Genomic DNA, 23,649 nt, shown 5'->3' on the forward strand with positions numbered 1-23,649 from the left:
TTCTAATCTCTTTACGTGGTGCTTCATATTTGATGAGATTGCAATTGAATTTCTTATCAATACGGGACAGACCTTATCCGCGATGTTCATTCAGTAGCCTGCATTCGTGCATGGTCTAGGTCCTTCGCATATTATAAAAGTTGCTTCACTTTGTGATAATAATTTCTATTATGCTATATAAGAAAAGATGCAATATCGATAAACAATCATTTCATCTTTTGTGACTTGCGAAAAAAAAATTTCCTATAAAAAAATAGAAAACATTTGGGCGAAGAAGAAATATATAATTATTACACGAGACAGATTATTTTTCATGCACGTTATTTCATACTCCCACAAGTGTTTCTATAACTGTATAGAAACACAGAAAAAAATGTTTTCTATTTCTTTTACAAATTATAATATAACTCCAAAAAATATTATGTACAAATAGTATAATTTGAGACCCAATTAGAGATTCCCATTACATTACTTCGCTTGTCAATTTCAGCGGGCTTTATATTAATTATACAACAACTTAGAAGGTTTTAAGCCTTTACACTTATACGCCCTGCTTTTATACGTGAGTGCATGGACGTAGCTACGTGCAAAAAATGCGACCGTGGAATACAGCCCTTAAACTGTAAATCTTATGTAATACCAATGATAGTGCCTTATATAAGAGTAAATCTTATATAATATATATATGCAAATGAATTACCTCAATTTTTTAACCTTTTGAATTTTTGCGGTAAACAGGTAATCTCTTTGTCGGAATTTTTTAGATATTTTAATTCTTAAAGTCAAATGAAAAAGGGTTTTTTACTGTAAAAGGACGGTTCTATTCGATCACTGCACAACTTATCCATGTATAAACCACAGCTATAGCTGCATACATGCGGTCGCGGATACGTATATCTTTCCATCTTAATGTGCAATAACGTTATATATATATATGTAAATCTCTTTGATATAGCAGAAGAAATTATATAACATTGCTATACATACATAATGTTTACACGCATTAGTTTGGGATTTACTGTCTTATACTATATGCCTTATAAGTGTCTTATATTAATGCCTTAAGTAGAACTCTTTGTATAAGGGAGTCTGCATGAGTTAATTATAGGAGACAATATATATGTCGATTCATTAGCTAGTCATATGGTTAGTCAAAATACTTTCCAACATGATGAGTATTTTTAAATATTATGAAAATATATCCTCTTTTCGTGTTTACGTTAGTGAAAACATCTGTCTGTCCATTTAGGCCCTATCTCTCAATCTTTTACTACAAAAACAGTTTTAAAACCCTGGGGACTAAATATAGTCAGTGTTTGAGTATTGAAAAATAGTCTCAAAGTCAGTCAACAAATGTTAAAATTCAAATTGTAAACTGTTTTATAAGTTCCTAAATGGTTTTAAAATTTGTTTGATCGTTTTTCAAAAAGTATCAAGTGATGTATACATGTATATAAACTGTGACTAATAATTAAGTTGCGGAAACTTGATTTAAACAGTTCGCATGGGGTGAACAACAACATTGTTTTCATGAATCAGGATCAACCTGGGCGGTGTATATAATATAGGGATCGTAAGATTCACCAAATCTACGACGCGGACGTGAAGTAATTCTGTGTTATTTCCACAATTTCACAAGAGGAATAAAATTTTAGACTGCTTTTGGTAAACACATTCATAGCCGTGTTGGAAAACGTAAATATAAAAACATATTAAAACTGGGTTTCGAACACTTAGTCTAGTGGCTGTTTCAAGTCACGTCCGCTTCGTAGATTTGGCAGTCAAGCAGTTAAGCTCCCTCTTAATTCATAGTTCACGTAATCACATTTCATTGACTTCATTTAATACCTAATGTGAACATTATTTAAAAGTATTTACCTTGACATTAGTAGAATATCATAATTAATAAAATAAAACGCCAATAAAACTACTATACTACAAAGCTATAAATCTTCCCATGAATCTAACTCCGTCGTAAGACACATCTATATTATAAGAAAACAAGGACAAGGTCAATTACGGTGGAAATGCGTTTTCAATTGCGTAATTTTTTATCTATCTATAAAATCTATATATAGCTAACAGTTTTTCGCTAGAATAAACTAAAAAAACATGCAGTTCAATTTATCCCGCTTATAGAGTTAAGTCAGTAGGATTTCAGTGATACTCACAAATTAATTTTCAAACGTGCGATCGATAACAGACTTTTATGTGTGTTTTTTTCGTTTGTGTTATTCTCGTTGGAAATTTTCCTTGTTAATCTGAATACTTTATAGATGAAATGATTAGTTAGCAATCTAGGTCCATCTGCACGTGGCATCATCTAAACATGCAATATATAAACGCAGGCGTTCGGTCGCTGTCTCAGAATCTTTCACCAAAAAGCGAAGTCTGCATGTAGTAGAAGAAAAAGTTAAAATGCTTTGTTTCGCGAATTACAAACTTCAAATCCAATCCCGAACACACGGATGCAGAGAAGACTACCACAAATCTAAGGAAACGTTTGAATCATTGACAAAGCCTCGTTTTTATAAAAGCAAGGGTAAACGCACCAACGACTACGTTATTGACGGCGACCATCGTGCAATATCTTCTTCTCAATCAGCAGCAAATAGTCCAACCTTTCTTATGAGATCAGGTTTGTCACCGATTCGTGTGTGAATGTGTTTTCTAGTCATGCATGCTAGCATTGGTACTTTCATGGTCTTATTTAGTTCTCTGAAGGGAGATTACATTGAGAGACTAGAATAATGATTTTGACAATCAAAGTTGGTGAATAGTCGTGCAGCGTCCTAAAATCCTTTTACAAAGAGAAAAATGGAAAGAAACCGTACAGCTATATATACTCAGTATATATCACAATCTCTATATATACAACATGACGTTTCCAGTGCAAGGCAATAGCAGTTACATAATACCAGTCCATCTTATCGCGCCTATCGCTTGTTATTCTCTGCCTTTGTGTAGCCGCACTCCACTGCGGTTTGCATTGCAGTTGCTTGTCTTATTTTAATTAAAAGATAAGAAGGAAAGTAGTCATACTAGTCATTCATATTTTATTGCAAGCGATTTTGGCGCTAGTTTGGTGTCACGCCGGAACGAAATGTACAAAGCACTTATGTATCACGACACCAAATGTATGTTACAGTACAGCAGTTTAGTACAGGGGAATGAAATGGTTGTTTCAACGAAAGTGTAACGTGCTTTGCGCGAATGCTTTATATTTTGTCCGTGAAGAAAAATTGGTGCATGAAACCTGAAAGCAAGATACATATTGTTTGTTGCAATATATAAAATTGTTGCTTTTCAGAGTATATCATTTCCTCCTTATAACATTCATGCATGTGTGCTGGTTTTCCGCTGAGAGTTCATCTCTAGATCGGAATTTGAAATTATTGTTTGAAGCATACAGAATATTCAGGGGTCTTGTCTTTGAAAGCTGGTCGAATCTTCAAATTATGTGTACCCATTTTAGCCGTGCCGTACCAGTAATTTGAGTGTAGTGTAAACGGGGCTTTAATCACCAACTTCTGGGCTCTAGAAACTTAACTCTTATCTATTTTTTGCAGCACGTATTGCAAGCAAGTCCAGTAGAGCTGGAAGAAGCCGCAAAGTCAATTCAATCACACAAGAAGATATGTTTGAGTTGATCATAAAATCTCAGGTAAGATTTTCTCCTGCAGATTATTACAGATAAATTATTAGAACGGCGCTGTTATACTATATGCAACAATCGAAATTTTATCATGCAAGTGCCATAGTATACCATATTGGTAATTCGCGCTGTATTAATTACGACTTATTGACTGATCCCGAGGGAAACGAGGAAATTATGTTTTGTGGACCCGAAATCACTAATCATGGTGGTCGAGGGTCCACAAAACATGATTTTCCCGACGAGATCAGTCAATAAATCTTAATTGTACACTCTATACCTTTCACCATTTGGAACTTTTTAACTCTTGACTGAGATCTCAATCGGGATGCAAACTAGCTGAGCTGGCGTGTGTTATAACAACACACTTCAACTGATGGACAAACCTGGCCTTCAAGATAATATACGGTATTTTTTTGTAGGAATCTCGTATCAATGACCAACGCTGTGACCCTGAACTTATACAGCAAGCCCCAACTGTCCCAGACGAGGATTTCTTTGGCCTAATCTTGCGCCTGCAGTCAAACCGTATCGATGAACAGAGGTGTAGTTTACCAGAAAACCGACGAAGCAACGGTAATGGCACGAATCCTAAAGAACCCAAGTCACAGTACAGAAAAGAATCACAGCTTTAAACAAGATGTGGAACTTCTATTTGAGAATTGGGAAGATTAAACAACGTTTAAAGTCGTGTCTGTATGATAAAAGAAGTGAAATATAAGACAAATCGTTTGTAATATAGTATGGAACTATGCTATAATTTTAAACCTTTTAGACACCGTATAACATTAGAACCAAGTTGACGAATGGTTTCCATTTTTTAATTTTTACATCTGAAGATAAAAGATTATAATATAATGCGATGCATGCAGGGATTTAATATGTTAATTTGTAATCACTGTGTTTGTAACAGTTATTTAAAACTTGCTTTATTTGTTTGTTCAGTGTTTTACCCAAAGTAATTACAGTAATAAACTGCTAATCTTTTGCATGTATTGTTCTCACCAATACCCAGGGACCGCAGAAGGTCGTTAAGAGGGAGGACTACTATTCACATAGTCGCGTTCAGCATTATTTTTCTTTTCAAATTAATTGTTTTTGCGGTCTGTTAACCGAATATGAATGAGAATATCTCTCCCCCAGCCACTTAACGATCTTTCGCCTTCTTTTTGAATTTGCTTGTCTTGCAACTTCGCGAGTTTCTTCTACTTTTTACTCCACCAGGGGCCGGTTGTATGAAAGCCGGATAGCGCTATCCACCGGATAGTGTTTTTTTCAATCGCTTCAAAATCACCTGTTATTTGCTACAACTTTGAGTAATCTTAGTATTTCTAAATCGAAGGTCCTTTTAAATTTAATTGTTGCTTCCAAGCTGAAATTTTATAGCTTTTCGAGCATTTTTAGAACGGTTGAAAAAATCGCTATCCGGTGGATAGCGCTATCCGGCTTTGATACAACCGGCCCCAGGACTTTTCTCTTGCATAACTTGCATAACTGTAAGTATAGGAATGTTGCCGCAACACCAATTCCTTAGCTGTCTCGACAATGACATGGTGTTACTGCAGGCTAGGTGTTACTATGCCCAAATTATTTGTTTCCTGTTTTTTTAAACGTACATATATAAATAAACTTGGTTTTACTTCATATAATTCAGTATACATATTTTGATAGTTAGACATTGAGTTACGTATTTCGATCTGTATTTCGACTAAAACTATAAAATGTTCACAAGATATAAAATTACAAAAAAATTTTATACTGTACTGAAATTAATTAACCAATCATAGTCAAGAAACCTTTTCTTCTATATTCAGTGACTTTGAGAAACTAGAACCAACCATATATAACCAACACATCAGTGCATTACCTTATTATATAGCTCAGTGGTAAAATCCAATATGGCCGCAAATATAGAAGTCCAGGATTTAGCCGCCAGTGAACAGTTTTCAGGAGAAAAAGAGAAATATAAATTGGCTTTATCAACAACGAGAGACATAAGGAATCTTGTTGACAGTGCTTTTGAGAATGCCATTAAAGATTTTGCACCAGAAAAGACTAAACTTAAAGAGAATTTGGTAAAATTAGAAAAAAAATTGAGGTACATGATATATGATAATTAAATTGATAACAAATAATAAAAATCAGAACTCGCACGGACAGAGTGCTATTAATGATATCACTGTGCATTACAATTGACTATGCCTCGACTATAACTATTGACTATAACTAGGCCTTATGTAAGGCTTTAGTTCATATGAGATATTGCACAAAAAGGATGTATTGAAACAACATTTTGTTAAATGCAGTGATCTTGAAAAGATTGGCAACTCCTTAACAAAGCTTGATAATCAACACACCTTACTTGGCAAGAGTGGTCTATTATGGTCTGATCCTATTCAGGATAAAACACCACTTTATGATCAACTGATGCAAACTTACTCTTGGACACAAAAAGTATGTACCTCATTTTCGTAAATTACGTAGACAATGTACACCCAATGTTTTCAAAATATTTGTCCATTATCTAACTTTTGTGCTACAAACATTTTTGTGCAGTTAAATTCTCAAGCAAAAATTGCATCAGAATCATTAAAAAGGCACCACATATTGGATGGTGACAGTTTTCAAGCTGGAGCGAAACGTCGGTTGAGGGAAAGCCTATTTGTACCCCAAAGGTATATTATTATATTATTAATTGGAGTTATAAGTATGTTAATTTAGGTCATAAAATGAAATAGTTAATAGTGCAATATTTATAAGTTCACTTAGCAATCCATAAATTAGGAAAGAATATTTTGCAGCACTCTGAAACAGATTGTTGAACAACTAAAGAAGTCCTTTCCTAAGCTTACAATACGCTGGAACAAAATAGCTGGAGTATCATTGCTTGAGGTAATTGAGCATGATTACAAATATTCATATTGCATGTAAGAGGAAAATATTATTTATTAATTGTGAAGCAATTATTACAATATTATTGTTTTCTTAATTATTTAGCTGGTTATAAGTAACATGCCTGTGTGTTCTAATCACACTTTCTATATTTTTGAAGGTCTCTGTCAAGCTGACATTAAATGCTATAATAATTTTAAGAGGATGTACCATTGATAGAGTTATGATCAAAGCCATACATGAGACATCAGAAGATAAGGTATTGTTTTCACCTCTTGTATCAAGTCTTGAACACTTGTCAGGGCCCCAGTTTATCACCAATCAGGATCGCTTAAAATTGAATATGTATTTTGATTGATCAATTCAGCTGTTACTTTTAAGTATTTCTAGAAGTTCTAGAAATAAATAGTCTCCTGTGCTTACCCCTTAGACAATTAAGCAAGTTTTTTTAGACTAGTTTACTGGCAAGTGATAACATTTAACAGTTACCTTCACTAGGTTTATTTTCCACAACATTTTTTTTTTGCTGGTACACATGAGTTTATAAACTTGTATTCGGGTATTTTTAGGACGAATTCATGCAGTGTTCAAAGTACAAGACATTTAACAAGGTACAGACACTCACTGACCCTATTTTCGATTCTTGATTATGCTGTGTAACATGTTGAAAAATATTTAGCTCTATGAGACTATGACAAGATAAACATTGAATGAGATGGTTTCAGATGTAAAATTGACCATCAAACATTAACCTTATTGAGGTTTTAGATTTTTATATGATATTCCTTCAATTAGATGAGAGATAAGTAAATAAGCTTCTAGGTACACCACATAAGTATTTAATACTGGAAAGCTTTCAGTTCGTTAACCCCGGCCTTCATGAGTGCTATATTAATAATTCAATATTATTCAAAATTATTCAAAATTATTCATCAATTGCACTGATGAAAGCCGAGGTTAACAGACCAAAAGCTTTGCAGTATTACTGAAATACTTACCTGGTGTACCTACAAGCTAATTTACATATTTGATGTCACCATGCAACTTACAATTTTGAGTTAATTATAGATGACAGATGTTGCAAATGCTGCTGCATTTCACTACAGTCAATGTGGAGACCCAAAGAAATCACTGAATAGTTTACTGGTGAGAGATACCTTACTAAACATTTCCCTGGGTTGCAGTGTGAACCATACATTTAATTTAAACGCTAATAGCGTAGACAACTGGACTCTTTTCTACGCTAAATATCTAGATCTCGTCCGTTGCGCACGCGCCTTTTACAAAGCCCAAGCAACTAAACGCTTGAGACAGCGTCTTGTTTAATATGATGCGTTCTAATATAACCAGGTGGCAGCGTCTTCAAACGACTTTGCTTCAAATGTGGTATAACAACTGCCTAAAATAGACAAAAACACTTCTCGACGTTTCGACCTATGTAATAAGAGGCCTTCGTCAGGACGACTAACTCTACTAACTCTCCTGACAAATGCCCCTTGCCCCTTGGTCGAAACTTTGAGAAGGGTTTTTGTGTATTTCTACTATTTTAGGCTCTTGTTATAATAGTATTATAGTAATACAATGAACTTTCTTTACCTTGGCTTAGAACTCTTTAAATACCAAATCGGGCAAACTATCGCAAATAGCATATTTATTTCCTGCATCATTAACTGTGTTGTTTTTAATTGGTTATTTCAAATTTCTAGAATTGGTTAACATATTACGAGAAGTTATTCTCGGAAAAATGCACAAAGTGCAAGAAACATTTACAAAATGACATAGACAGAAATGTGTTGCCGCCGTGTTGGATTGACTTTGAAACACTGAAACTCTATCATCTGCAGTGCAAACCGTAATTTAGAATATATTTGGACCAATTTATGTTGTGCATACATATAAATTATTATTTTTGTGGCAACTTTGTATATTTGTGAAAATAAATCTTCCACCATATAATATTGAACATAGAATTCATCACTGTCTGTGTGTCTTGCTATGACAACAAGACGAGATTTGAAAAATTTTAAAAATATACCCAGTATTTTTAAAGTTTTAAAAACTAGGATATGATATATGTGAAAAATTTGAAATACTTGGGTAAAAATGTTTAAAAATACTGCGTATTTGCAAAATTGAAAAAATCGTTCGCATTTTGAAAAATTTCCAAAAATGTGTTAACGTTGTGAAAATGAGTTCAAATATTCACTAAGACTAATCTCTTTGGTTTTTGAGAATATTTTATTTGTTTTTGGAACTTTCACAAAATCATCATTTTCGGCATGGTAAGGCTACCCTTACCCGTCTTAGCCAAAATTGTCGAATTTTAAAATTTTCCAAAAATGTGTTAATATGCTGAAAACGGCTTCAGATATTCACTACGACTAATCTGTTTGGCTTTTTGGTAAGTTTGATTTGTTTTTTTTTTGAATTTTTAAAAATACTCATTTTTGGCATGATAAGGGGAGAGTCGTTATTAAAATAGCCAAAACTGACGAATTTTCGAATTTTTCCAAAAATGTGTTAATATACTGAAAATGGCTTCAAATATTCACTAAGACTACCTTATTTGGTTTTTGAGCTATTTGGTTCGTTTTTGGAATATTGAAAAAATCATCATTTTTGGCATGGTAAGGGATGCCGTTATAAATATAGCAAAATTGACGAATTTTAAAAATTCCCAAAAATGTGTTAATATGCTTAAAATAGCTTCAAATATTTACTGAAAAAAAAATTTCTTTGGTTTTTGAGCATATTTGGTTTGTTTTTGGAACATTGAAAAAATCATCCTTTTTCGCATGGTAAAGGGTGCCGTTACCAATTTAGCTAAACTTGATGAATTTTAAAAATTTTTAAAAATGTGTTAATATGCTGAAAATGGCTTCAAATATTTACTAAAACAAGTTTCTTTGGTTTTTTGAGCATATTTGGTTTGTTTTTTGGAACATTGTAAAAATCATTATTTTTCGCATGGGAAAGGGTGCCCTTACCATTTTAGCCAAAATTAACGAATTTTAAGAATTCTCCAAAAATGTGTTAATTTTTCAATACTTCAAAAAGAAACTAATTATGCTCAAACACTTAATATCGTAGGCTTAGTGAATATTTGAAGCCATTTTCAGTATATCAACACATTTTTGGAAAATTTTAAAAATTCGTCAATTATCGCTAAAATGGTAAAGGCATCCATTAGCATGCCAAAAATGAAGATTTTTTCATTCTTTCAAAAACCAACTAAATATGCTCAAAAACTAAATATCGTAGGCTGAGTGAATATTTGAAGCCATTTTCAGTATATCAACACATTTTTGGAACATTATCAAAATTCGTCAATTATCGCTAAAATGGTAAAGACATCCATTACCATGCCAAAAATGATGATTTTTTCAATATTTCAAAAACCAACTAAATATGCTCAAAAACTAAATATCGTAGGCTTAGTGAATATTTGAAACCATTTTCAGTATATTAACACATTTTTGGAAAATTTTCAAAATTCGTCAATTATCGCTAAAATGGTAAGGCATCCTTACCATGCCAAAAATGATGATTTTTTCAATATTCCAAAAACCAACCAAATAGCTCAAAAACCAAATAAGGTAGTCTTAGTGAATATCTGAAGCCCTTCTCACAACGTTAACACATTATCGGAAAATTTTCAAAATTCGTCAATTATCGCTAAAATGGTAAAAGTATCCATTACCATGCCAAAAGTGATGATTTTTTCAATATTCCAAAAACCAACCAAATAGCTCAAAAACCAAATAAGTTAGTCTTAGTGAATATTTGAAGCCATTTTCACAACGTTAACACATTTTTGGAAAATTATCAAAATTCGTCAATTATCGCTAAAATGGTAAAAGTATCCATTACCATGCCAAAAATGATGATTTTTTCAATATTCCAAAAACCAACCAAATAGCTCAAAAACCAAATAAGGTAGTCTTAGTGAATATTTGAAGCCATTTTCATAACGTTAACACATTTTTGGAAAATTTTCATAATTCGTCAATTATCGCTAAAATGGTAAAGGTATCCATTACCATGCCAAAAGTGATGATTTTTTCAATATTTCAAAAACCAACTAAATATGCTCAAAAACTAAATATCGTTGTCTTAGTGAATATTTGAAGCCATTTTCAGTATATCAACACATTTTTGGAAAATTTTCAAAATTCGTCAATTATCACTAAAATGGTAAGGCGTCCCTTACCAGGCCAAAAATGATGATTTTTTCAATATTCCAAAAACCAACCAAATAGCTCAAAAACCAAATAAGGTAGTCTTAAGCAGTGTTTACACTAGAGACCTATACCTGACCTAAGACCTAACTTAAGCAGTTAGTCCTGCAGTGTAAACGCACTAGGACTGACCTAAGACCGACCTAGGACCGACCTAAGACCATGATTTCAGGCCAAGCATTAGAGGTGGCCTGAAAACATGGTTTAGGTAAGTCCTAGGTAAGTGTCAGGTCAGTCTGGCGGTGCAAACACATTTTCATTGACCCAAGTGTGATCGAAGCTAATTTCCATGACAACAAACGTAAATTCGAGTCTTTGATGTCAGCATTTAGCCGTCTTGGAATTTTCGCGCGATTTTGCAAAAATTAGGGGGAAATTCAGAGTTGATAATTAGGTACATGGCGAATTTCGGAACTTGCCGATAAGTTATATTATATATTTTTTAATTTTGCATGAAATCGTTGTTTGCCAGTAATCCCAGTAATCACTACATCGTATTCTTTTACGAGGCTTTGTAGTTTGTACGAAATAAACAAACAAAGAACTGCAAGCTTATTTTAATACTCTTCTCAAAGTATTTTATGTTGCGTGTATGTATATAAGTCCCGTTATAGGTAACTGGTGTAAACACACCCTGTAAAACCTGGTTAGGTACTTCTCAGGTACGGGTAAATGTCAGCCCCTTCGTGTAAACACGGCTTTAGTGAATATTTGAAGCCATTTTCACAACGTTAACACCTTCTTAAAAATCTTTCAAATTCGTCAATTATCGCTAAAATGGTAAAGGCATAGCTTACCATGCCAAAAATGATGATTTTTTTGATATTTCAAAAACCAACGAAATATGCTCAAAAACTAAATATCGTAGGCTTAGTGAATATTTGAAGCCATTTTCAGTATATCAACACATTTTTGGAAAATTTTAAAAATTCGTCAATTATCGCTAAAATGGTAAAGGCATCCTTACCATGCCAAAAATGATGATTTTTTCAATATTCCAAAAACCAACCAAATAGCTCAAAAACCAAATAAGGTAGTCTTAGTGAATATCTGAAGCCCTTTTCACAACGTTAACACATTATCGGAAAATTTTCAAAATTCGTCAATTATCGCTAAAATGGTAAAAGTATCCATTACCATGCCAAAAATGATGATTTTTTCAATATTTCAAAAACCAACTAAATATGCTCAAAAACTAAATATCGTAGGCTTAGTGAATATTTGAAGTTATTTTCAGTATATCAACACATTTTTGGAAAATTTTCAAAATTCGTCAATTATCGCTAAAATGGTAAAAGTATCCATTACCATGCCAAAAGTGATGATTTTTTCAATATTCCAAAACCAACGAAATAGCTCAAAACCCAAATAGGGTGGTCTTAGTGAACATTTGAAGTCTTTTTCACAACGTTAACACATTTTTGGAATATTATCAAAATTCGTCAATTATCGCTAAAATAGTAAAGGCATCCCTTACCATGCCAAAAATGATGATTTTTTCAATATTCAAAAAAGCTATCAAATATTCTCAAAAACCAAATAGGGTAACCTTAGTGAATATTTGAAGCCATTTTCACAATGTTAACACATTTTTGGAAAATTTTCAAGTGTTAACCATGCCAAAAATGATGATTTTTTCAATGTTCCAAAAACAAAATAAATACGATCAGTTTGGTTTTCAAAGAGATTAAATGTCTTAATGAATATTTGAAGCCATTTTCTTAACGTTAACACATTTTTGGAAAATTTTCAAAATTCGTCAATTTGGCTAAAATGGTAAGTGTGCCCTTACCATGCCAAAAATGATGACTTTTTCAATATTCGAAAAAGCAACCAAATATGCTCAAAAACGAAAGAACTTTACTTACCTTAATTTTTTTTCACGAAAATATGACAGGGTGATTTTCTCGAGATTGAAAAATTCACCTTTTTTCACTTTTTTGAAATTCTCCGAGATTTTTTTTTGACCCGGAAGTATTTTGTCTTGGCCCACCTGTGTAGCTTGCCACAGGTAGCCCAAGACAGACGCAGTAGCCCAAGACAAAATACTTCTTCCTTAAGAAATTAAGAAAGTCAGAACAAAAATTCAAAAGTTTCCCGCTGTTAAGAACTCATGTTTACTTAATTTTTTTTCACGAAAATTTGACAGGGTATTTTCTCGAGACTGAAAATTTTTACTTTTTTTTCACTTTTTTGAAATTTTCCGAGAATTTTTTTGACGACGAAGTATTTGTCTTGGGCTACTGTGTCTACCTTGCAACAGATAGCCCAAGACAAAATACTTCATCGTCAAAAAAATCTCGGAGAATTTCAAAAAATTAAATTTTTTCAGTTTTCGCATGCAGGATTCGAACCTACGCTTACAACATGATAGGCCGTAGCCTTGACCACTAGGCCACCGCATCTTATGCCGTTACCAATCTTGCAATATTTATATTACTCCGATTACCTTTTGAAAATTTTCAAAAAATATGTAAACATTGCGAAAATGAATTCAAATATTCACTAAGACAATTTTATTTGGTGTTTGAGCATATTTAGTTGTTTTTCGAATATTGAAAAAAATTATCATTTTTTGAATGGTAACGGCAAGGGTTAGGCTACCCTTACGATTTTAGCCAAAATTGAGGGATTTTAAAAATTTTCCAAAAATGTGTTAATATGCAGAAAATGGCTTCAAATATTCACTATGATTACCCTATTTGGTTTTTGAGGTATTTGGTTGGTTTTTGAAATATTGAAAAAATCATCATTTTTGGCATGGTAATAGATGCCTTTACCATTTTAGCGCTAATTGAGGAATTTTTAAAATTTTCCAAAAATGTGTTGATATACTGAAAATGGCTTCAAATATTCACTAAGCCTACGATCTTTAGTTTTTGAGCATATTTAGTTGGTTTTATAAATATTGAAAAAATCATCATTTTTGGAATGGTAATGGATGCCTTACCATTTTAGCGATAATTGACGAATTTTAAAAATTTTCCAAAAATGTGTTAACGTCATGAAAATGGCTTCAAATATTCACTAAGACTACCTAATTTGGTTTTTGAGCTACTTGGTTCGTTTTTGGAATATTCAAAAAATCATCATTTTTGCCATGGTAATGGATACCCATTACCATTTTAGCGATAACTGACGAATTTTGAAAATTTTCCAAAAATGTGTTAATAGGCTGGAAATGGCTTCAAATATTCACTGAGACCACCCTATTTGGTTTTTGAGCTATTTGGTTAATTTTTTGTATATTGAAAAAATCATCATTTTTGGCATGGTAAGGGATGCCTTTACCATTTTAGCGATACTTGACGAATTTGAAAATTTTCCAAAAATGTGTTAACGTTGTGAAAATGGCTTCAAATATTCAGGAAGACTACCTTATTTTGTTTTTGAGCTATTTGGTTCGTTTTTGGAATATTGAAAAAAACATCATTTTTGGCATGGCAATGGATACCTTTACCATTTAGCGATAATTGACGAGTTTGAAAATTTTCCAAAAATGTGTTAACGTTGTGAAAATGGCTTCAAATATTTACTAAGACTACCTTATTTGGTTTTTGAGCTATTTGGTTCGTTTTTGGAATATTGAAAAAATCATCGTTTTTGGCATGGTAATGGATGCCTTTACCATTTTAGCGATAATTGACGAATTTTGATAATATTCCAAAAATGTGTTAACGTTGTGAAAAAGACTTCAAATGTTCACTAAGGCCACCCTATTTGGTTTTTGAGCTATTTGGTTGGTTTTTGGAATATTGAAAAAATCATCATTTTTGGCATGGGGGACGCCTTACCATTTTAGCGATTATTGACGAATTTTTAAAATTTTCCAAAAATGTGTTGAAATACTGAAAATGGCTTCAAATATTCACTAAGCGTACTATATTTGGTTTTTGAGCATATTTAGTTGGTTTTATAAATATTGAAAAAATCATCATTTTTGGAATGGTAATGGATGTCTTTACCATTCTAGCGATAATTGACGAATTTTGAAAATTTTCCAAAAATGTGTTAACGTCATGAAAATGGCTTCAAATATTCACTAAGACTACCTAATTTGGTTTTTGAGCTACTTGGTTCGTTTTTTGAATATTCAAAAAATCATCATTTTTGCCATGGTAATGGATACCCATTACCATTTTAGCGATAACTGACGAATTTTGAAAATATTCCAAAAATGTGTTAACGTGGTGAAAATGGCTTCAAATATTCACTAAGACGACCTTATTTGGTTTTTGAGCTATTTGGTTCGTTTTTGGAGAATTGAAAAAATCATCATTTTTGGCATGGTAAGGGACACCTTACCATTTTAGTGATAATTGACGAATTTTGAAAATTTTCCAAAAATGTGCTAATAGGCTGGAAATGGCTTCAAATATTCACTAAGACTACCCTATTTGGTTTTTGAGCTATTTGGTTAATTTTTTGAATATTCAAAAAAATCATCATTTTTGGCATGGTAAGGGATGCCTTTACAATTTTAGCGATAATTGACGAGTTTGAAAGATTTTTAAGAATGTGTTAACGTTGTGAAAATGGCTTCAAATTGTCACTAAGACTACCTTATTTGGTTTTTGAGCTATTTGGTTCGTTTTTGGAGTATTGAAAAAATCATCATTTTTTGCATGGTAAGGGACACCTTACCATTTTAGTGATAATTGACGAATTTTGAAAATTTTCCAAAAATGTGTTGATATACTGAAAATGGCTTGAAATATTCACTAAAACTACTTTATTTGGTTTTTGAGCATATTTAGTTGGTTATTCAAATATTGAAAAATCGTCATTTTTGGCATGGTAATGATGTCTTTACCATTTTAGCGATAATTGACAAAATTTTAAAAAAATTTCCAAAAATGTGTTAATAGGCTGAAAATGGCTTCAAATATTCACTAAGACTACGATATTTAGTTCTTGAACATATTTAGTTGGTTTTTGAACTATTGAAAAAATAATCATTTTTGGCATGGTAATGATACCCATTACCATTTTAGCGATAATTGACGAATTTTGAAAATTTTCCAAAAATGTGTTAATAGGCTGGAAATGGCTTCAAATATTCACTGAGACAACCCTATTTGGTTTTTGAGCTATTTGGTTAATTTTTTGTATATTGAAAAAATCATTATTTTTGGCATGGTAAGGGATGCCTTTACCATTTTAGCGATACTTGACGAATTTGAAAATTTTCCAAAAAGGTGTTAACGTTGTGAAAATGGCTTCAAATATTCAGGAAGACTACCTTATTTGGTTTTTGAGCTATTTGGTTCGTTTTTGGAATATTGAAAAAAACATCATTTTTGGCATGGTAATGGATACCTTTACCATTTAGCGATAATTGACGAATTTGAAAGATTTTTAAGAATGTGTTAACGTTGTGAAAATGGCTTCAAATATTCACTAAGACTGCCTTATTTGGTTTTTGAGCTATTTGGTTCGTTTTTGGAGTATTGAAAAAATCATCATTTTTGGCATGGTAAGGGACACCTTACCATTTTAGTGATAATTGACGAATTTTGAAAATTTTCCAAAAATGTGTTAATAGGCTGGAAATGGCTTCAAATATTCACTGAGACCACCCTATTTGGTTTTTGAGCTATTTGGTTAATTTTTTGTATATTGAAAAAATCATCATTTTTGGCATGGTAAGGGATGCCTTTACCATTTTAGCGATAATTGACGAGTTTGAAAGATTTTTAAGAATGTGTTAACGTTGTGAAAATGGCTTCAAATATTCAGGAAGACTACCTTATTTGGTTTTTGAGCTATTTGGTTCGTTTTTGGAGTATTGAAAAAATCATCATTTTTGGCATGGTAATGGATACCTTTAACATTTAGCGATAATTGACGAATTTTAAAATTTTCCAAAAATGTGTTAACGTTGTGAAAATGGCTTCAAATATTCACTATGACTATGATATTTAGTTTTTGTACATATTTAGTTGGTTTTTGAAATATTGAAAAAATCTTCATTTTTGGCATGATATTGGATGCCTTTACCATTTTAGCGATAATTGACGAATTTTGATAATTTTCTAAAAATGTGTTAACGTTGTGAAAGAGGCTTCAAATGTTCACTAAGACCACCCTATTTGGTCTTTGAGCTATTTGGTTGGTTTTTGGAAAAATCATCATTTTTGGCGTGGTAATGGATGCCTTTACCATTTTAGCGATAATTGACGAATTTTGATAATTTTCCAAAAATGTGTTAACGTTGTGAAAAAGACTTCAAATGTTCACTAAGACCACCCTATTTGGTTTTTGAGCTATTTGGTTGGTTTTTGGAATATTGAAAAAATCATCATTTTTGGCATGGGGGACGCCTTACCATTTTAGTGATAATTGACGAATTTTGAAAATTTTCCAAAAATGTGTTAATATGCAGAAAATGGCTTCAAATATTCACTAAAACTACTTTATTTGGTTTTTGAGCATATTTAGTTGGTTATTCAAATATTGAAAAATCGTTATTTTTGGCATGGTAATGGAAGCCTTTACCATTTTAGCGATAAATGACGAATTTTGAAAATTTTCGAAAAATGTGTTAATATACTGAAAATGGCTTCAAATATTCATTAAGATTACGATATTTAGTTTTTGACCATATTTAGTTGGTTTTTGAAATATTTTCATTTTTGGCGTGGTACTGGATGCCTTACCATTTTAGTGATAATTGACGAATTTTGAAAATTTTCCAAAAATGTGTTAACGTTCTGAAATTGGCTTCAAATATACACAAAGACTACCTTATTTGGTTTTTGAGCTTTTTGGTTCGTTTTTGGAATATTGAAAAAATCATCATTTTTGGCATGGTAATGGATGCCTTTACCATTTTAGCGATAATTGAAGAATTTTGATAATTTTCCAAAAATGTGTTAACGTTGTGAAAATGGCTTCAAATATTCACTAAGACTATCTTATTTGGTTTTTGAGCTATTTGGTTCGTTTTTGGAATATTGAAAAAATCATCATTTTTGGCATGGTAATGGATGCCTTACCATTTTAGCGATAATTGACGAATTTTGATAATTTTCCAAAAATGTGTCAATGTTGTGAAAATGGCTTCAAATATTCACTAAGACTACGATATTTAGTTTTTGAGCATATTTAGTTGGTTTTTGAAATATTAAAAAAACCCTTCATTTTTGACATGTTAATGATACTTTTACCATTTTAACGATAATTGACGAATTTGAAAATTTTCCAAAAATGTGTTAACGTTGTGAAAATGGCTTCAAATATTCACTAAGACTACCTTATTTGGTTTTTGAGCTTTTTGGTTCGTTTTTGGAATATTGAAAAAATCATCATTTTTGGCATGGTAAGGGATGCCTTAATTACCATTTTAGCGAGAAAAGACGAATTTTGAAAATTTTCGAAAAATGTGTTGATAGGCTGAAAAAGGCTTCAAATATTCATTAAGATTAGATATTTAGTTTTTGAACATATTTAGTTGGTTTTTGGAATCTTGAAAAAATCTTCATTTTTGGCATGGTAATGGTACCTTTTACCATTTTAGCGATAATTGACGAATTTGAAAATTTTCTAAAAATGTGTTAACGTTGTGAAAATAGCTTCAAAATTCACTAAACAAACTTATTTGGTTTTTGAGCTATTTGGTTCGTTTTTGGAATATTGAAAAAATCATCATTTTTGGCATGGTAAGGGATGCCTTACCATTTTAGCGAGAAAAGACGAATTTTGAAAATTTTCGAAAAATGGGTTAGTATACTGAAAATGGCTTCAAATATTTACTGAAACAAATTTCTTTGTTTTTTGAGCATATTTTGTTTGTTTTTGGAACATTAAAAAAATAATCATTTTTTGCATGGTAAAGGTGATCGTTACCAAAATTTTGATAAAATGGATCTTTATTAAAAATACTTAATAAAAATAAATAAATACTTTGGTTTATAAAAACTATGAAGTGTAGATTCACTGTATCATTATAGTGAAGCAATATTTTTACAATGAATTTCCAATATGTCTGTTTGAGTGTGTTCAATTTATGTCCGAATCTTGGTTGCTTAACTCAATGTCTATAGTGTTCAAAGTTGGTCTATGCTATGGGCTCCTGGAACCTCGCATACAGAGGATCAAAGCTCTCATTTGAGCAAAACAGATTTTTGTGCGGAGCCAGTTCATCGCTACTCCTGGCAGTATGCCTTTCTTATCCGAGAGTTGATCTGAAAGGGTATTCAAAAAATGATGTGTTTCACGACTGCAACCGCCGTACGCACTGAAGCCGGCCGGTTGTTCGAAAGGCGTTTAGTCTCATCCAAGATTCTTAGCAACACAAATTTACTTATTTTAAGACATGTAGTTTGTTTTTATTTACGAAGAGCTAGTGTGTCTAGCTTGAAGTGCACTACAAACAGGTAGTGAAAGTGATATAAAGTAAATATTTTTACAACTTTGCCATGATTATATAAGAGCGTAGTTTACCTTTTTGTTATTCGTAATGTTCTGATGGAGATTTTGAAATATAGCTTTTAATATTGCTAGATATTAGTCTCGTGTTATCATTTTCAAATTTTTGTCAGTATATTCTAAAGATTAGCAGACAGTTTTATTTACAAGTTTCAATACTCTGCATGGTCGTTGCATTCATCGCAAGGAAGTGTGAAAGACAATCTCGAAAAATTCGTACGAAGGATAATCGAGAGTGTGTCAATGCACCATAATCTATGCACCATGTTTCACATTTTCGTGGACACAAGTTAGTCATAACACAAAAAGATCGTACTGAAATTCTGTCGTCAGTCACATTCACAGGACACTTTTCTCTCGCGCATGTGTAGAAGGCGTTCAAGCGTGGCTTCGTGGATGGCTGCATTCGGACTTAATTGCCTATGTCGACTTGAAGGCCGGATTGTTAACTTCGATCTGGAGACCTGGACGTGCGAGTTACATGGCGTTTTTAAGCCGTTTCAAAGCGTTCGGATATCAATCACTCGTATGATGCCCCTGATGGTGATATTTTTCTGTGGTATACTAGTTGTCATATTCACGTTTTGCCTCGCAAAACCACCTCCAGTCAAGATCGTTGTAAAATACAAATGGAAAAACCAACGTGTTAGTTGTGAATCAGCGTGTGCAGACAAATTCGCTGAACGAATACGGTGAATTCTGCGAAAAGTGGTCCTTGGAACCGGATTGCAAGGAATAAAAATGGCAGAATTGTTCAGAAAAAAGAACTTGAGAGGTGGGCATCGCGGCCATCTGAAGAGTTTCTCAGCAACTTTTGGAGTTCATCGATGAGTACACTGATGAAAAAAAGGGTCGACGCTCTGCAAGTTCGGGAGACGATGAATGAAACTGTCGGAGCCATGAAGGAATTGGATTCGGAGATTCTGAAGTTCATCGTGGCTGACGAGGAGTCGACAGGAGAGAACGTCGCAAAAGAAATCGAAGAATCGGCGAAATTACGGGCAAATGCAAAAAAAAACGGTGGTAGAGGAGGCAAATGTGGGGGCAAGTACGAGTTTTGCTGAAAGTGAAGATTCGAGCCAGGTGATCACAGCTACTAAAAACCATATCGCGCAAGTACGTGCAAAGTCACCAAAACTAGAAGTCAAAAGATTCGACGGAAATCTGTGTAATTTTCAAGAGTTTTGGGACTCGTTCGAAAGCTCCATACACCGTAACGATGGCTTATCAGACGTAGATAAGTTTAACTACCTACGGGGGCTCGTAGACGGATCGGCGAAGGCATGTATTGCGGGGTTTTCATTGACCTCAGCAAGTTATATATCCGCGGTGGATATTCTCAAAGAAAGATACGGAAAGAAATCGGCGGTTCAGCGCGCCCATATGAAAAAAACTGTTGAAGGTTGACGGCGTGAGAGATGAAAACGATGTTTCCTCGTTACGACGGTTGTGTGACAACTGACAAGGTTCGAAACAAATTACAGGGGTTTGGATGTCGAGAATTTGCCTCCAAATGTGATCCTCAACAAGTCACATAGTTTTCAATGTATATTTATATTTTAACGAAGTAAGTATTCCAAATGTCGATTACAATTTCCAACGAACCTCACCACTCACACCGTCAGATAGCACACGGGCTATAAATTACTCTCTCTCGCTCACAGTTCCTCACTCACTGAATGTCTCAGTCCAACTAACTCTCTCGCTCTCGTGACCACACCACATACACCTTCATCCTATCAATCACTGTTACAAAACTAGAATATAATTAAGTAAAGGAAACATTTGTCTATATAATCATCTTATCTGCCAATTCCCAACATGGAAGCACTCGATCGGAGTCGACAGAGAATCGTATCCGCCTATATTGTTGTGCCATCGATCCTCGACAAATTACCGGAATCTGTGCGACAATCACCCAGAGCGTTGAAAACCGTTTAAGTCATGAAAAGTTTCGAGTTTATCAGGCTGGCTGACGTATCATCAAGTCCACGTCATGATACTTCATGTACGCACATATACCCGGCCCGGGTATATGTGCGTACATGAAGTATCATGACGTGGACTTGATGATTAACCCGGCGGTAAACGTTTGAACATGAACCGGCTGAGTTTAGTTAAGTTGAATTTGAAGAACACATTTGATTTGAAAACAGTCTTAAAGTCGCAACACGCTTAAATCGTTAACGCCTGGTCAGGCCCTAACAAAAGTAGAATGTATTGCTATAGGTCAACAAAGTGGTCCATAGTTCTTATGAGATAGAAAAATGTATGAAAATTGCACTAGGGACCCATTGAAAAAATTCTTTGTTGTAAAGAATATATGTTTTCACACTGGAACCCAGATAATATCCGCCTTAAAAAAGCGCGCTTTCAAATGAAAACTATAAAGCTGAAATGAAATATAACTTCTCCATTCAAGTTTGATATCTAAATTTACTTTATAAAACAATTTTATATTGTTATACATTTATATATAGATGATGATCTTGAGGCTTCAAAAAGCTGATAATCTTTCATCTTTGCTCTTCTCAGGTTTTCAAGATCTGATGATATCAGTTTGACTCCATTCGAGGATTCAAAAGCTGAAGATACTTTAACACTCGAGGTTTCAAAAGCTAACGATCTTCGACTGTTCTCGATCTTTAAAAGGTGATCTTAGACTCTCTTTTCGAGGCTTCAAACTAATTTACAAACTTCGTGGTTTCCTGGTAAACTAATGAATTTCAACAGCAATTGTGTTTTAACTTAGGATTTAATTCCGCAGTGTTTATTACACAGTGTTCTGGGAATCGAACCCAGAGGCCAGTAAATTTCTCAAATATTAGCAACGAAGGTAGGTTTAATTCACGATCTAATTGCCCTTATCTTAATATTTCCTGAGGTATGCATTCAGGTTTTGAGAACTATTTTGCAAGCTTCGTCTATGCATCAAAATAAACCCGTTATTTAATGTTTTCATGAAATCGAAAGAACGCTGGAGACAACTGACAAGTAAAAACGATTCCATCTTTCGGTCTTGTCGCAATGGTTGCTTTGTTTCATAATAAATAAATTTTGGCCCCATACATGGACACTGTTTTTTTTTAAGGAGGGAAACCGGAGTACCCGGAGAAAAACCCTCCACCGAAATCGAAATGCCGGAGTTCCGAAGCCGAAATAGCCGAAGGGGACCCCCCACAATAAAACTATATTTACATGTTTTATTACTTTATTTTTAATTAGATATCTATTTACAAACTGCAGCCTGAAAAAAAGAACAACACAATTAATGAACACATATTGAAAAAAAAAGCCGCTCCGTTCAAGATTTTGAAACGCCATATTTGAAGGTTGAAATGGGAATTAGCGCGCGCGATGTCCGTCGTGTTGTCAGATAAACCCAGATGTGGATTCTCAATCATGCACCTAACCTAACTTAACCTATGGTGCATCCTATATCGCACCCTGGTGATCCTCCACAAACTGGGTTGCATGCCCTTATATGATTGTTCAAGTCAAACTCCCATCCAACCTTCGTAGAACCAACATTTTAAGTGTAAAAATGCTGTTCTTTTATATAATGCGTGGCATACTTTCATCGAATTTTCATTCCAACGTTAACACGATCTTATGTTTCCGCAGAATTACGATTCGCTGAAGTATTCAAGTACCAAGTATCAACCGGAACCGCCATTTCATTTTTGCATTTTTCGCCGCGCGAGCGCTGCATTTTAACGGTCTGATCTGGATCATGCACTGATGTCGTTGTCGGCCGAAAATTGCGAATTTATGACAGTTGTTTTAATCGTCTCGTCAGTAGCTCCTAAGTCAGACCGTGCGAACTCCACTTACTCCGGCGAAGATTTAAAGACAAAAATCTTCATCCGAAAGTGCGCAGCGTGCAGCTGAAGACACTCCGTTCCGTAATGAGAACATTACAGAACAGGTGCTCCAGCGCGAAGGATCATTTACTGCTTGGTACTTAGCGTCACAACAATTTTTCAAATAGAAAAACGCTGCTAACGACGCATAACGTTTACCTCCGTCAGACAGTTTTCAGTTTAGATGTCTCTAAGTGAAAAATATCTCAGAGCATAAACGTTAACCGAACGCGCGCACTACGATACCGCTCGTCTGACTGAAGATCAAGAACAACCATGCAAGTTGGATGTTTGCAAACCAGGTTAAACGAATATTGCAGCTGTGCTTGGTCTTCCTCAGACGTTCCTGGTGGTTTGAAAGACTGCATGCGCGCTGCTTTTAAAAAGTCGTCGTCGATTACCAAATTGGAATCAGAACCCGCCAACTCTTTTTGCGCGGCCGAAATTCAAAGATTGCATCTCTGTCATTTTTGCATACTTTCGTCTTTTAATTTTGTGAAAAGCGCCATCATTATGATGGTCGTAGATATTGTATGCATGCACCTAACTTTTTTCCTTTGAAATCATTTAT

General features: G+C 33.6%; 2 protein-coding genes across 2 annotated transcripts in view; both read left to right on the forward strand.

Annotated features, from left to right (window-relative positions):
• LOC114518826 (G-protein-signaling modulator 2-like) overlaps nucleotides 1–4,615 on the forward strand; it is a 35,880-nt gene extending 31,265 nt beyond the window's left edge. The window contains exons 13-14 of the mRNA XM_028538826.1: nucleotides 3,570–3,664; nucleotides 4,078–4,615. Of these exons, the coding sequence (XP_028394627.1) occupies nucleotides 3,570–3,664; nucleotides 4,078–4,290 (308 nt within the window). The 3' untranslated portion in view covers nucleotides 4,291–4,615. The remainder of the gene's footprint in view (nucleotides 1–3,569; nucleotides 3,665–4,077) is intronic.
• Nucleotides 4,616–5,553: 938 nt separating this feature from the next.
• Nucleotides 5,554–8,491, forward strand: LOC114519073 (mediator of RNA polymerase II transcription subunit 27-like). Its single transcript, XM_028539128.1, has 8 exons — nucleotides 5,554–5,753; nucleotides 5,962–6,109; nucleotides 6,212–6,330; nucleotides 6,457–6,547; nucleotides 6,708–6,806; nucleotides 7,117–7,158; nucleotides 7,616–7,693; nucleotides 8,254–8,491. The coding sequence occupies exons 1-8, from the start codon at nucleotides 5,554–5,556 to the stop codon at nucleotides 8,401–8,403; spliced, it is 927 nt and encodes a 308-aa protein (XP_028394929.1). The 3' UTR covers nucleotides 8,404–8,491.
• Nucleotides 8,492–23,649: the final 15,158 nt, after the last annotated feature.

This window comes from Dendronephthya gigantea, unplaced genomic scaffold (assembly GCF_004324835.1).
Source record: "Dendronephthya gigantea isolate DGI-Jeju-01 unplaced genomic scaffold, DenGig_1.0 000012F, whole genome shotgun sequence".
Taxonomy (NCBI): domain Eukaryota; kingdom Metazoa; phylum Cnidaria; class Anthozoa; order Malacalcyonacea; family Nephtheidae; genus Dendronephthya; species Dendronephthya gigantea.